The sequence below is a fragment of the Phalacrocorax aristotelis genome, chromosome 3, assembly GCF_949628215.1.
Source record: "Phalacrocorax aristotelis chromosome 3, bGulAri2.1, whole genome shotgun sequence".
NCBI classification, from domain to species: Eukaryota; Metazoa; Chordata; class Aves; order Suliformes; family Phalacrocoracidae; genus Phalacrocorax; species Phalacrocorax aristotelis.
Window position 1 is genome coordinate 89,904,558 of NC_134278.1, and position 15,914 is coordinate 89,920,471.

The 15,914-nt window shown below is 37.7% G+C and overlaps 1 protein-coding gene across 4 annotated transcripts in view; it reads left to right on the forward strand.

Annotated features, from left to right (window-relative positions):
• Window positions 1–15,914, forward strand: part of SOS1 (SOS Ras/Rac guanine nucleotide exchange factor 1) — a 53,851-nt gene that overhangs the window by 21,438 nt on the left and 16,499 nt on the right. For all 4 annotated transcript variants that reach the window (XM_075088436.1, XM_075088437.1, XM_075088435.1 and 1 more), the window contains 2 exons: window positions 12,192–12,319; window positions 13,293–13,948. In XM_075088436.1, the coding sequence (XP_074944537.1) occupies window positions 12,192–12,319; window positions 13,293–13,948 (784 nt within the window). The remainder of the gene's footprint in view (window positions 1–12,191; window positions 12,320–13,292; window positions 13,949–15,914) is intronic.

The window sequence follows — 15,914 nt, forward strand, 5'->3', positions numbered from 1 at the left end:
GTGTTCTTGCAGTGCACATCCCATGGTGGTTGTAAAGGTGACATCCTTCCCTCAGAGGAAAGGCTTGATTGATATATACACTTCTTGGGCTTTTTGTAATGAGACCTCACATCGGTGGTGTAACAGTAAAGACTCTGTAACATACACATGTAAAAAAATAGCAACAAATTTTTTTTTTTTTCCCTTGGGTAGTTATGAGTTAGCATTGAATAATAGGAGTATAGAGCATTTTGAAGAAAACTTTCAAGTAGCATCTTCATTTGGACTTAATGGCAACTCATAGTGGATACATTATTCCAAATCTACTTAAATAGGGAAATTTTGATCAGAAGTTAAAAAAAAAAAATCTCTGCTCTTTTAAAGAAATGTGGGTGTGTTTTTCTTTAATGTTTGGTTGGTTGTCTTGGGATAACCAAGTAGTTAGGTCATCTCTAAGTCGTAAGTGTCTATGGTTTTAACACCTTTTTTACTGATTTAGATCTACACATACAGCTTTGGCACATAGCTTACTTTGTGTAACATGCTTTTTTTCAATTTTGGAACGTATGCTTGATCTGTTTGTCTAGCTCATGGGTTCGTTCTGACTTTTCAGACATCTTTAACTTATTAAGCATTTCCTTTCATGACAGTCCATTGGAAGTGAGGTATGATACAGCTTGTGTGCATTTTGTATGATAAAGACCTGCACAGGCATAAAGTTTCTCTGCTCATACTTTTATCACACAGTACCTAGTGGCTTTGCATACTTCCACGTGAACATGTTATTGACTTACAAGATAGACAAAGCATGAAGGATTAACATGTTCTGACACAGGCATCCTGTGTTGCTTCTTACTGTTGGTAATTTTAGTGGGGGGGAAGAGGGCACGTGTGCTTGCAGAAATAAGGAGCAGCTCCTGTTCACCTTTTGCAGGGCAAACTGGAGTCTAAGCTAAGCCCACCTCCAGAAGATTATCAGTCTTTTTGCAACTTCTGACCTATGCTTTATGTGAAATTCTTGTCTTTTGTCATTCATGCTCTACTCACACACCCCCTCCACCCTATGTAAATCTGGTATGGGATTTTGTTCTGTATGTGATAATCTTCCAGGTTTTCTTTCCACTGTGTTGCTCATCTCACATTTTAGTGAGATACCCATCACTGTGGTCTGTCAGACGTGATACATGTAATAGGCAGTGATGGATAATAGGAGCATATGAAGAAAGAGATGCTAGCTCTTGTGGCAGTAGCTTCATCTGTCAGTATGTACATGTGCACACAGCATATGAATCCCTCCCTCAAGTAGTCTCTGCTGGCAATAGTATTTCCTCTCTTACGTAAAGAATCTTCAGACAGATTCCAGCTTGGTTATACTTAAAAATGGCCTGATGGAAGGGCATTTGCTATGGAAGGGTATTAGTGGAATTATTTAGCCATATAATTCTGACAATGTTACTAATACAAGGCTGTATTGAATTCTTTTGTATGGTAAGAGTCCTGATTTAGTGATTGCAGGCCTATCGATGAATAATCAAGTTGAAAATGCTATGGAAATGGATATCTCGGTACGAAAAGACAAAATGTTGGCAAAGTAGTATGTGGAGAAACCATCTTATTTCTCTTGAATATAGATATACTTAAGGATAAAGGGGTTAGCATTTTTCTTTGCTATGTTGTATAATGTTGAATATTTAGAAGTTATAAATTTTAAATGCATCTCAAAGTTACCTTCTAAATATGCAGATTACAAAAAAGTAAATTTCTATCCACTAATGGTTATCCTGTTCAGAAATGAAAGCCTTCCTGAATTTTGGCAGGGCACCAGGAATGCACAAATACATATTCTATTTTTAGCTGAAGCTCCTTGCTGTAACTTTGTTGGAAAATTAGCATATGACTAAGGGCTGTGTTTTCCTTCAACCAACGTGAAAGTCCCCAAGCTTTTATATAACAAACTAACTATATAAAATAGAAGCTTCATATGAGACTGTGCTTTTCTGCAAATTTGCAGATAATATGAATGTGCTTTTCTAAATGTGGAATCTTAAGTGAAAGGTAGGATGGTACAAATAGTGCAGTTATTTATGGTCTTGAGTTATTGAAGAAAGAAATTTACAAGACTTCTAAATTGAATTGGGCACTGTTTCAGATGCTGTAAATTTGTGTGCATGTGTGATACTTATTCCTTTCTTTGGGTAAATAGAAGATTACTTTTAAATTACTTTTTTTTCCACGTAGGAGTGGCTCAAAGCGTTATTAACTTTGCTTGGATAAAATAATATGTTCTGGGAAACAGGAGAGCTAAGACAGTTTGGGGGTTTTTTGTTTGCTGTTTTTTTGTTTGTTTTTGTTTTTTAAACCAAGTGCAGACTTGGCTCTCATGACTTATGGAAACCTCTTGTCTCTTTGCAGATATTTTTTTTTAGTTAGAATTCTACATAGAATGATCTTAAATTCTCATGTCATTTAATAACAGCTTTTTTCAACCTTTGTTCTTAGATGATAAATAACTTGGCAGTCTTTACTGACTGCCAATTTAGCTCAAGTAGAAATACTCCTCAATTAAACTTTTTTTTCTTCCTCTTTCATTATGCTAATGTAACTTTAAAAAAAAATCTGGTTTGACAAGGTGTTCCAAGATAAGAAACCACCCTTTTACCAACCTGACGGTATTAAATTTGTTACATGTTCTTGAAGAAGGCACAGGGTGGTGAAATGTTAGTAGTTTAGGACTAAAGTATCGTCAGGTTGATCACGTAAATATCTTGCTATGTGTTGTGTTAGGCAACACATCCCAAACTATTTTGGGCTTTGACTTCACTTTGATTCTCAGCCTTGTTTCAGCCAGGGTCATGATCCAGAGTGTAACAAATTCTAATAAGGTTGGTTTGCGATTCCATCTGTAATTGGTGTAACCCAGCCCAGGGTGGAGAATCACTGAGTCTTAATTAGTTGAACTTTGGCAGTCTGCAAAGTTTTTACAATATCTGCAATTATTGATCGTTGTCTCAAAACGTTGTCTGTGTTGCTTGTATTTAGTACAGGCACTGTAATTAATAGGTTCTATTGCTTTACTTGATTCTTAGTCTACTTCAATTAATATTAAAACCTGAAAATCACAGATTCAGCCTAGCTATGAATTATTTTAAGAAGGTATTTACTTGATGTAAGCAAAGGATTTTATCTTCTGAAATCACTTTGTCTGGTGTGCTTCTTTCCAAACACAGTAACTTGTATGTACCATACAGCTTTGAAATAAAAGTAAAAGCAGAAGTATTACTGTTTTACATGTATTTGTATATGTAACTGCAGATGAGGATGACTTCTTTTTTACGTCTCCTGGAGATAATGTGCAATTTTCTGTCTCTGTGACAGATGAAGGCCTATCTGCTGGAAGAAATGTAGCTTGACCAAACTGTTGCTAGTGTGTGATAAGGACTGCAAAGCCTGTTTGAGTGTTCTGTAGGAGAAGAAGCTGGAGTGATGTAAAAGTTGGTCTCAATTCTGAGAGATTGCCTAGAATGTGACAGTAGGTGGAAAATTTAAGCAACTTCTTCATATGGTTAAGCTATGAAGACTTGTATTACAACTGCAGTGTTGTAAAGGTATAAAAATTGTTCCATATGGTAGAAGCTGGAGGTGATTCAGCCACGTAACTGAGGTTCCATATTTCTTTCTTGTTTGTGTGGTTTTATTGACAACATTTCTCTTGCGTTTCTCCTTTAAATGCTAGTGGGTTTATGCTTTGTCAGCTGTGTGTTTGGCAGCCAAAGGGAAGATGATAGGGGTAAACAAAAATTTGTCACACGTGTGTGTGCGTGCAGTTTTTCCACAAACTTGATTATTAATCTAATTAGGCTCTTTGAGGTAACTCGTTAATTGAAAAAGTTATTCAGAATGTATTTGATTTTTTCTTTCTAGCTGTAGTACTCGATGGATTCACTATGTGTTTGTATCAGAGATACATATATGCACATGTGCATCACTTAATTTGTCAGACTTATGTCATCTGTCGTGGAGTTGAGATGAGGCTGTATGTTCTGTTGTATAGGTTTTTTTCTTTTTACACAGGGTCTATCTGGGCTTTTGAGAAGCAGATATGTCTTTCCAGGGAATTTTCTAATGAGAAGTAATTACCTTGGAGAATTTTTTTTTAATTATCCCACTAACTTTTTTTTGCTTTTCTGCAAAAGCTGGATAAAATTTAACAAAAGTGAAAGTAAAAAATCTTCTTCCACTTTGCTTACAGACAGGCCTCAGGTGACACTTGAGCTGTGTTATTGTCAATCTGCTGCCAGACCAACAAACGCTGTACTTTGATCCCTTAAAGAAGGGAGTAGGATGGCACAGGGCCAGACTGTTCTTATCTAGATGATGCCCTCTTCGGGATAGTCAAATGAAGCACTAACTGAACTCGGACTTTTGACTTCACTTATGTGTTTAACTGTTGGGTTCCAGGGTCCTGTTTTCTGATCCATTTTCTAGAATACCTGCAGGACAAATTCTCCCTGGTACTGTGGGAATTAGGAACGCTGTACTGGGACAGACTCTTATATGGGGCTGGTGATCTGTTCCTGGTTTTCAATGACTGCTGCTAATGAGGGTAGATAGCTCTTCAGTGTACATGGCAGCAGTTTATGCTGAAGACCTAAGGCCAAGCTCTCATGAAAACAGATGGGTGTTATAGGACCTTGGGCAAATTTTGATTGGGTTTTTTTCCCTCTAAATAAAAGTTCTGACACAAGTAATCCATCAAGGATTGAATGTTAAGAAGCTTATTGTAGCTGAGATTTTTCAACCCTTTAGGATGATGTTAGTTTTTGTGACTGTGGCAGTCATGATGTAGTCCCTGGTACACCTGTATTGCTGTATAGTCTTTTAATAACAGTAGGACATTTCCCTGTCCTTCTTGTTCTGCCTCTGTTCGTGTCACCTGCTGTACAAAAGGGAGATCCTCATAAAGAAGTAGTGCTGTGGTTGAGACTTCAATATACTTGATTTCTTCAGTGGAAATGTTGCTGGACGTGGAGCTCTGGATTTGGTCCCACTACCTGCATGCTTTCTCTGTTTGCTCTTATAGCAGTGGAGGTCTGAGTTTTCTGTCAATACTTTGATATTGTCAGTGGAAACCAATGGAAAGATGTGGAAAATAATAAACACAAATAAAATAACAAGCTGCATTCATCGTTTCTTTAGGCCAAGTCTACAGAGGAGATTCTGCTTGTCATCCCTCATTTCCTCTACTGTTTTTTCCTTTATCAGCAGGGTTCCTCTTAAAATCAACAGGGTTTGCTTCCCAGAATGACCTCTGACATTGCAAATTCATCTTAGTAGTGTTCAAAAATTCATATGTTTCTATCCAAATATAGAGGTGCTATCCAGTTGAGTTTACAGCCTTGCAAACTTGGCTGGCAAAGACCAGACTTGAATTGTGTCGGAGCAGTGAAAGTGGTTTTTAATCCACTTTGGAATTACAAAAGGGAAAGGGAAGAAGTTTTCAAATTGAATTGTCTTTACTGTGATGGAAAATTTGGGGGAAGAAAATGGAAGACTTCAATTACAAGTGTGGAAGCACATAGGTAAATATTTTGTGATATTTCAAATACTGATCTAACTAACTGTTATCAACTTAGTTATGAATTTTAAATTTCTAATGTATTCTGCAGGTCTGCTAATAATGATGAGGCAAACCAAAGTGACAGTAAGAAAGAAGAGAATTTCAGAGCATGAAGGCTCTGGAAGGATCTGTGTGAACTTGTACCTTTGTTGCAGAAAGGTAATGAGTCTGCTGTGGAAGAGGCATCAGCATATGCAAAAAAGAACCCAAACAAACATATTTTTGAAGAATGCAGAGCAAATGGATTTTCCATACTCTGAGAAGACAAGGCTTCCTGTAAAAAAAGTAGCCGTTTCCCTAGTAATGGCATCTGGGTGTATAAAATGCATATATGGCAGCTAGTAGCCTACAAAAAAAGTCTGAATGTTTAGGAAATGGTTTTATGGGAACATCAGGGAGCTTATTTGAAAACATGGCTTTGTTTTTATATCTGTTCCTTGATGAAGGAAATATTGATTGTGTAAGCTCAATTAGAATTGCTCACATATATTAATCCCTTCCCAGCAGCAGAAACTGAGAGCAAAAATACACTCTTTCCTGCTGAGCAGAGATACCAGTTAAAATACCTACCAGGCTCTAGTAGCACTTCAGCAGACCAAATCTGAAATATGATCTCCTGAGAGGCTCTACCCATTCATGGGAATGCTAGTGGCAAATTGGCCATATAAGACACCTGTTTCAGAAAACTTTGAACTGTTGAATTGGTGAAATGTCAACTGACACTTATGTGCAGTGTGTATTTCTGAAAAGCTCTTCCTGACTCTTCTTCAGTGTCCATCCTGATGTGAAAAACAGCACTTACTTCAGAGTAGCATAATTTATTTCTGAAGCAAATTCAACTTAATTTCATTCCCCCCTCCCCAAATAAGAGCATCCACATCAAGTAATCAAAGTAGTGACTACTTAAATTGACTTTATTTTTTTTGAGCTCAGGTGAAGTTTGATGTACTTCTCCACATACCTTTGAGATCTATTTTAGGTTACATAGTCCAGCTGTGAAAGAACGGGGAAGCTTGTACTAAAACTTGTAATGCTTCTTATTTTCCTCTGTTTTAATGCTTTATTTTTACAGCGTGCTTCCCAATGGGCTGACTGTATTTTATATTATGTGAGTTAAAACTTAATGTGAAATAAAAGATGAGGGCTTTTTAGCTTCTATCTTTTAAAATGTACTTCCAAGAGAATGCTGGAGGCTTTTTGTAATAATTTTCTGATATCTGAGGTTTGATATTTGACATATTTAGGTAAGATTATGTGCTCTAATGTAACTCTAAAATTAAACTGAGAAGGCATAGTTAAACTTTGAGTGGGGAAAAAGTTTCTACCATTACTTCAGTAGTATATTAACTTCTGTTCCACTCTTAATGCAAACAACACTCCTGCTGTAATGTAAATCTAAATAAACAATTATATAAATGTATGCATATTTTTACTGCACTGTGCTCAACCTTCAGTTTACATAATAACAAAATTACTTTTGAAATTCCAATGCATTAAAGGTATGTATGTCCAGGAAAAATATGACACATAGTTTCCCTTAAGTTTCAAGTATGAAGTGCCTTTGCTAGCATTTCCCAGAAGTGTATAGTGTTCCTGCAGTCATCCCCATTTGCTGTTCCAGATGATTTCCTGATGCTTCCTAAAAATTGAAGTTTCCGGATATGAGAGCACTTTTTTTCACAGTATACTGCTGCTTTGGGCTGAGTTGTTTGTTATTTGGAGGAATTGCAAAAAGTCAGAAAGAGCTCTTGGGTGGCTCAATGCTATGGAGCCAGCTTCCAGGACTGTTTTATGGCAAAGGGCCAGCAGGCCTGCATTTGTCAGAGAAAAACCCTGTTCATTTTTATTCTTGATCATAAAATAGCCTGTTCCAGGATTGCCTTTTGGAGGGTACCCTCTTCTCAGAAATGTGTTGAAGAAAACGGTGAGGCGTTAGAACAGAAGCTGGAGTAACTGGTGTCAGTGTACTTGAAGTTCTTGTGAACATTGCTTACTTTTGTAGCATTTCCCTACAGAGCAGATAGCTAGGTCACACTACAGGTCAGGCTTCCTTTGCGAGCTATGCAAGTGTTTTGTTGCCTTGCTGTGGGCTTCAGGATGTCTGAAGAAATGACATAGTGGGTTTTGAAGAGGTTTCTCTGAAGCAGCACTAGTTCAAGCTCATCGTTCTGAGTACCGTGGTGTGCAGCTTCCACTTGTAACGTGGGACCACTTATGCACTAAGCTTCTTGGATTAATGTTTTGAGGGGCAGTAAGTATCATTAGCACCTACAGTCAAGTGATCTTCAGTTAAGCTTAAGTTAAGCAAATTCAGTTGTGATTTCCCTGCCTCCCATATGCTCTTGTCTTTTGTGTATAGAAGCTGATTTGTGATCTCCCCTCCCAGATGAATTGGGGAACTTGCAGTTCACAAATTGTAGTGGGTAGATTTAGAATAATCTTCTGGGAAGACAGAAGTCTAGATTGTGATGTCAGCCCTGAAGTGCAAGATCTTATATCCATCATGACGCCTACTAGTATTGTTGTATCTGCAGTCTCATCATAAGTATAAATACATTTTTCTGTCATTGTCTTTCTAGATAGACGCTTCCCTGACAGCATAAGACAAGGGCTACTAGAGTCTTAATTTTGCACTGCGTGAGGAGGATTTCTTCTTTATCTGTTCGGAATTTCCTGGTTTTGTAAATATCTAATCCTTGTGTTATGCAACAGGTAGAATGAAATACCATGTCTTCCACTTCTTGATATCTCTTCTGAGCTCACAGCCTGGACTACAGAGTACTTTTTCTTTATTAGAAACTTCACTTAGCAGTCTGTTTTCCAAGTTTGTTTTCTTTAAATGTCTAGGGTACTGCACATACAGTTACAATCATTATAAACCAATATTTTCTCATAAGATTATTAAAAACCACAGTGACTGTAATAAAAAATCAACACCTCCTTCCCATAATAATAATATTAGTATTCTTCACAGGACACTTTATCTTAAAGAAAAGAAGGGGGAAAAAAAAAAGCAGCATGCTTTTATTCAGCATCTACCCTATTCATTCATTAGGGGGCACTGCACAGCTGTAGAAAAGAATCAGTGAGATTTGCTGAGAAACTTGGCTGTTTTTCCAGTGATGCCATTTCACTTTCCATAACCTCCTTTTCCAGATTGTCTGTGGGCAGTGTAAGATGAAAGCCATTACCATAATTTAAGCTCAGTTCTGACTATAACTGGTTTTGATAGCAGTTTATGGCAATTATACAATGCTCAAATATAAACTTTCAAATCCCTTTTCTGTGCACAGAGATGTGTCTTCATTGTATTTCACAGTACTATCTCATTTACTATTTGTGTTGGCCTTACACTTAAGGCGATGCATACTTCTACATGCTACTTTTTAAATGTTAAATGTGGAGCATAATTACACTCACTGGACTTTGGTTTAGTTTGTATATACAGTTAGAAATATGGGTTACTTCCAGTGGATCATGATGGGGAAGTGTTAGCCTTAAACAATAGCTTTCTCTCTAGCACGGTGTATTACATGTATTTTGTTTTTGGACATGGGCTTTCCTGTAATGAATACCAAAATTTTTGCAACCAGAGAGAAATCGCTGTAAAAACCATTTTAGAAACTCAACATGGGAGCAGAAAGCTTTGCAATAACAAATATTAATCTGTACCAGTACGTTTCTGAAGAAAATGTACAAGGAGTAATTTTTTTCCCAGGTATTTGAGTTAATAAGGTGCTACATTGAGAAAATTCCGCATTGCTTTATAGGGGTTGATTTTTTCTGTTTGTTTGGTTTAGTGCTCACCTTATACATGTTAGCCTACATTTGCGCAGGTTTCTTTTGGGATTTTTTCCAGATTTCAAAAACTTGATTCTTTTGGGATATGGGACGTTTTTGTTCTGCTTTATGCTAGGCACCATGCGTCTGTTATTTTGACTGCAGCATTTAGGTTATATAGACATCATTAAAGATAAGGAAATAATTTCATAAGTTTTGTTGCATGTTGAGCCTAATCTTCAACAATTTTTGTCTGTTTTATGTGCCCTTTGCTCCTCACCCTGTCTCCTGTGGTACCCTTAGAAGCAAATGGCAGAATATTGCAGGATCTAAAAGGCTTGTTTTCAAAGGGCCTAGGCTAAAACAGTCTTGTCCATTGTTCAAGGATAGCTACCCAGAGATGATAAGAAATCCAGCCAGACTCTTTTGATGGAAGTTGGCAAAGAGGCATCGTGCAAGGCAAAGAGCTTCCTTTGAACTCTTGTGCAGGAAAGATGCAAAATCTTAGAGGTAGTTGTATGTTTTTCTCAGCTTTATTTCAGGACTTCTTTCAATGGTGCTGCACCTGCCTCATTTATCTGAAGTCCTCTCTAGGCCTATATCATCTGCAGAACTTGAAGCAAAGGGAAGATGACACCTCTGTGTTAAATCTAGGGAGCACAGGAGTATGACAAGGGTAGTCTGTTCCTTCTTGGGAGTGATTTGTTCCCCGTGAGACCTTTTGGGAAGTAATGCCTGTTGTGGTGCATTGTAAACCCTATTTCAGTGGTTGTCAAATGGGTAGGTACTCATGCCTAATGCCACTTAGGTATGACAGGTTATGCTACATGAACCAAAGCTGCCTAGAATAAACCTTGTGGCCATCCTTATGGCTGAAAACAGAAATAAAGTTGCCTTTTGCATTGACAGCTATTGCACTGAATGCTTAACTCTACTCAGGGGAAAAAAATGCTATTCTGTGACCCATTCAAATATCAAACAAGAATATGTTGTATTCAGCTGGATTTTGGAGGACAATACTTAGGTTTCACACTGGAAGCAAACAGTGCAATTGTACTGTTTCCAAGGGTGTCTGTTTTTCTGGTCCACGCCAGCCTGTCACTTCACTTTTACCACCTCTGTCAAGATAAATCTTTCAATTGTGTAGAGTCAGTTCTTGGTGTGTGATAGTCTGAAACGCTTGTCTCTTAGTAATCCTGTAAATAATTATCTCAGTTTTATGTCTAAGCCACAGCTGCAGTCAATAATTTTTTCACTAACTATGATGTGAAACATTTTAATGCTTAAATGAAGATTTAAGACAAAAATCTTAAACATCTTAGGATAAAAACATAGCAGGTCTTGTTTTATAAAACTTACCTGTCACAGTGATAGCTAGGCACAAAATACTAGTATTAACAGTTCCCATCCGGTTTTAGTTTATAACTGTGTTATATATATATATTTGTCCTTTAAGAAAAGTTGAGTTAGTATATGAAGGCATTAATGTAGCTGTGTACTCACATAGGGACTTAGTACCCTGGTTTTACAAGCTGGCCATGGTTAGATGCCCCCATGTTTTCTGACGAACAGCAGAACAACCCCCCTATGGTAGAAGAACATTTACTTCTCTCCACTGTCCCTCTGGTTGTTGTTTTTCCCCTTTGTTTCTTTGCATGAAAAAAAATCACAGTCCTGGTGGATAATAAGCTGAATACAAGCCAGCAGAACACCCTTACAGCAACAAAGGTCTGTATTGCTGTATTAGCAAGTGTGTAGCCATCAGGTTGAGGGAAGTGGCAGTGCCTATCTGTTCAGTACTGGCAAGACTGCACTGGGAGAACCACGTCCAGCTTGGACTTCCTGTTGGCATTGGTGTACTGAAACAAGCCCACTGGAAGGGCTTGTCAAGATGACATGAGGAATGGAGCATGTGATGAAGGAGAAGCTGGGGGAGTGGGGCTATTAATTCTGGAGAAAAGGAGGCTGAGCAGGGGAAATGTTCCCGCTGTCTTTGTGTGATGGGGTGGGGAAGACAAGAGAAATACTTCTCACAGCTACATAGTGCTTCCCCATATTCTGCTATGAAAAATCAATAAGGGAAATCCTGATAAGCTGTTAGGAAAAAATTTTCGCCATGAAGAATTTCAGATGTTGGAACAGATTGTCCAGAGGGGTTGTGGCCTCTCCATTCTGAGAGCAATTCAAAACTCAATATGGCTCTAGGCAACCTGATCTGTGTTGGCTCTGCAGTTGAGCTGGAAGTTGGATAAGATAATCTTCAAGGTCCCTTCCAACCTGAATTATTGATTAGACTGTTGTTAGTGAGGTAAGAGCCCTTGTAATCTTCTGTTTATAAATGCAGTGAAGGAGTTTTGTTTAGCTTTCAGTCCAGCTTGCCTATTCTAGGAGGATTTATGCATCTTACAAATGTACAGACATCCCACAGATTTGATCTTGTGCAGTAGAATAGTATGTATGGGGATCGCCTTCCTTACTTGTTCTTCTTAAGATTTAACACCTCTGATGGGTTCTTTTTTTGGAGATGTGAAGTAAATCAACTTGTTTTGAGGTAAATAATGTGTCTCCCACATACAGACACACTCAGGCACTAGTGACTGCTGGTCTCGTTTTACTGAGATTAAACTCTTAGCAGACAGTTGTGTCTCTTGCCTGTGTCAGTAACGCACCTGGTTATTTCATTAACTTCAATAACAAGCAGAGCATGCAAAATCAGCAGATGGTTGGATTTCTTCTTCCTAGGTCAAACTTCTGGATTTGCACATACCAAAATGCTCATAACGCTTTTTTTGTATTTGACTTCAAATGTTCACAGCAATTGGAAGAAAAAAGTGAGGATGAAGAGGATAAAGAGTGCTTAAAGCAAGCAATAACTGCCCTACTAAATCTTCAAAGCAGCATGGAACGGATATGCTCCAAAAGCCTTGCAAAACGAAGGCTTAGGTAAACATGTTTCCATTTTTCCTGCTTTCTGCTCTTAACGCTTTGCTATAAATCCAGGGCTCCCAGTTTCCTCTTTTAGTAAACAATGAACAAAATAGTTTGTGACAAGCCTGCTTTTTCAGAGGAAGTGACATCAAAGCCAAGATAATTTGTTATTGTTTTAAAACCGTTCTAATTTCTATGTGTCCTTGCATACTGGTAGTTGAGACATTTTGAGAATTCACTGGTAAGTAGAAAGTTATGGTGTTTGTGGGTTAATTATGCTCAGATAATAAATATGCACCTAAAAATATTGTAAAAGTACATTTCTGTGTGATTAGAAGTGTGTGTTCTGGAATTTGAAACTACTTAATCTGAAGAGTTTCTTGTGCAATGGCTAGTTAAAATTGCCATTGGATAATAGAAATAGATGCATAGATAACTAGTACTTAGTTGTCCTGTTGTAGAAAATTCTTGGATCGTACTATCAGCTGTTTGATTTAATGCTAATATTTGTGCAGTTATTTAAACATGTTAAAAATTTGTTTTTGCTCTTAAAATTGTTTCAATATTTTCTTTGTCAAACAAGTCCTGTGCTGCAAAGTGTAAACTTTAGGCTAAGACATGAATGCATTTAACAGCTTATTTTCTCTGAACGTGCTCTTTCAAATTAATGCAGCTTAAAATTGTTTGTCAGCTATGGAAATTAGTGGGTTTGTTAGGCTAAGAAGCATTAATGACTTGCCTACTTCTGGTTGCGTGTGTTTAGGAAAAACGCTTATTGCACAGAAAACTAGTAGAAAATTTATCAAATGAGGTAGTTAAGAGAAACATTAGTCAAGGCTTGCAGTGGTGCTGATAGTGCTAAAATTGCATTCTTAGTGGAATTCTCACCACTCAGAAAGATGATCTTGTGTTTTTGCTGTTAGTGGTAGTTGTGGTTTTTAAATACACATATACTAATAGGCTGCCTTTCTCCCATCCTTCACTGAAGTGAATCTGCATGCCGATTCTATACACAGCAGATGAAGGGGAAACAGCTAGCAATTAAGAAAATGAATGAAATCCAGAAAAATATTGATGGTTGGGAGGGTAAGGACATTGGACAATGTTGTAACGAGTTCATCATGGAAGGAACACTCACGCGTGTAGGAGCAAAGCACGAGAGACACATATTTCTATTTGATGGCTTAATGATTTGCTGTAAGTCAAATCATGGCCAGCCAAGACTTCCTGGTGCTAGCAATGCAGAATATCGTCTAAAAGAAAAGTTCTTCATGCGAAAGGTACAAATCAACGACAAAGACGACACTAATGAGTACAGACATGCATTTGAAATCATCTTAAAAGATGAGAACAGTGTTATTTTTGCTGCTAAATCAGCTGAAGAGAAAAACAACTGGATGGCAGCGTTGATATCTTTGCAATATAGAAGCACCCTGGAAAGGATGTTGGATGTAACAATGTTGCAGGAAGAAAAAGAGGAGCAGATGAGATTTCCAAATCCTGAGCTTTATAGATTTGCAGAACCTGACTCTGAAGAGAATATTGTGTTTGAAGAAAACATGCAGCCCAAATCTGGAATCCCCATCATCAAGGCAGGAACTGTTGTCAAGCTCATCGAGAGGCTGACTTACCACATGTATGCAGGTGAGGTACTTCATTTATATAGCCGAAACTCAAGGCAGAGACTAGTTTATCCTTCTCTTTCTGTGATGAATACATGCAGCAAAATATATAAAGTGTGTAGAAAGCAAATGTGCTTTGCAGTGCATTCTAACATGCTTTTTGAGTTAAGGTTTTGAGATCTAAATATGCACCTCTAGCTGTAGCAGTTAAAAATATGAATCCTGTTTGGCTGAATGTAGTGGGATATGTGTGTGCATAAGGTTATTCTCATGTAAAGGATGGGAGGCGGGTCCTGCAGGAATTGAGCACTAGACAATACTTTTTCCTGTATGCCCCAGGCTACAAGAATTGCCTTCCCTTGAGACTTCCAAAGCTGGGTGGCACATGAAGCACCAGCATTGCAGGAGGAATTATAGGCCTGGTTTTTTTCAGTTAAGGGTCGTATTCTGTCAACTCTTACCTGTGTCCATGCTGATGTGTAATGAAAAAACTAAATATTAGCTTGCTAGAAGCAGTCACTTGCGTAATTTAGCCTCGGTAATTTGCCTTAATGAGAATTTCCAAGGGGATTTGATTTAAGGACTTTACACTTCAGGTTCCTGTTCGTGTTGAAGATACATTGAAGGCATTTATGTGATCATCCAGTCCAACCTCAGTGTGTCGAGATTTTCTTGATAATTTCCCAGGATTTTCATAAGCTGTGTGGAAAACCATGGGCTTGGGTTTTGGGTTAGGATTTTTTATTTTTGTGAGTCTACCTGTATGTCAGTTATTCTGAAACTTCATGTATCTTAGTGCTTCTCATATTCAACTATAGATTCTTTTTTTCTCTCTTTCTTTTTACTCTTTACACTCTGATTATCCTAAGTTGTTCTTCCGCAGCTCAGTCCTGGATACTTTGCATAGACCATGAATATTTGTTTGGAAGAAGTGGGGAGTAAGCAGAATATAATTAGCATAGTTTAGTACTTCTGTTTGTTTTTAAAATGCTTGTAAATACATTTGTTTACTCCATTCCTTTTATTGCTCTTCTCCACATTTCATTCAGTTGAGCTTTCCTAACATTTATTAGAAATCCAAATGCCATATCATCAGTTTTTACCAGAGCAATTTTGTGCCTGTGTTCATTTTCTTTTAACTTTAAAAACTTGTAGCTCTTGGCTTGGAATTTTAGGGGTGTGATTTATGACATAATTTTATGGGTTTGGAAGTTAAAATAAAACAATTCAGCCTTAGAAAAAGGAAGACGTGCTTTTTTTTTTTAAGCTAGCATTGTATTTGGCAGAGAATTAGCAAAAATAGTGCTTCGTTACTGCCCTTGTGAACATTTGCTTTGGATAACTTGCACACCATTGAAAATTGCCCTTTCCATATGCAGTGGGACTTTGGTGCTGTAGCCTTGGCATTGCTCCAGGTGCTAGCTGTGTTTTCCACGTGTCATCTCTGTCCAGGGAGCCACAAACTACATTTCCATAAAATAAAGGCCTGGTTTTAAGAAACTTGTGGCTGTTGAAATGTGTCTCTTGTATTGGGTTTTTTGTATCTGCATATCTTTTTGGCCTTTCTAGCACATAAAGGAAGAATTCAGATTGATTGATAGATGGACCTTTGTCCACAGTCATTTAAATCCCTGATTGTAACAGCCCCTATTTAATAAAGCTTTAAGTAGGTTGCTTAAAGCCTAACATTGTAGGTATGTTTGACATTGACTTAGCTATTGTATGACAAAACTGAGAACACATGTACTGTGAGATAGGCTGAAAGACTTTGACCAAAAGAATAAAAATGGTTGTCCTGTGATGTATTTAGCCTGCCTTTGTAGCCTTAAAGACGTTAGTGCAATATACATGGGCCTGATGCTAGGTTACACGTCACTTCTCAACACCCTTATCTTTCATTCTATACCTTCTGTCTGTTTTATAATTGGTTTTCTAGAAGGTAAAATGTCATCATTCTAACCATTCTGTGCTGTCTTTTCCAGGGGAAC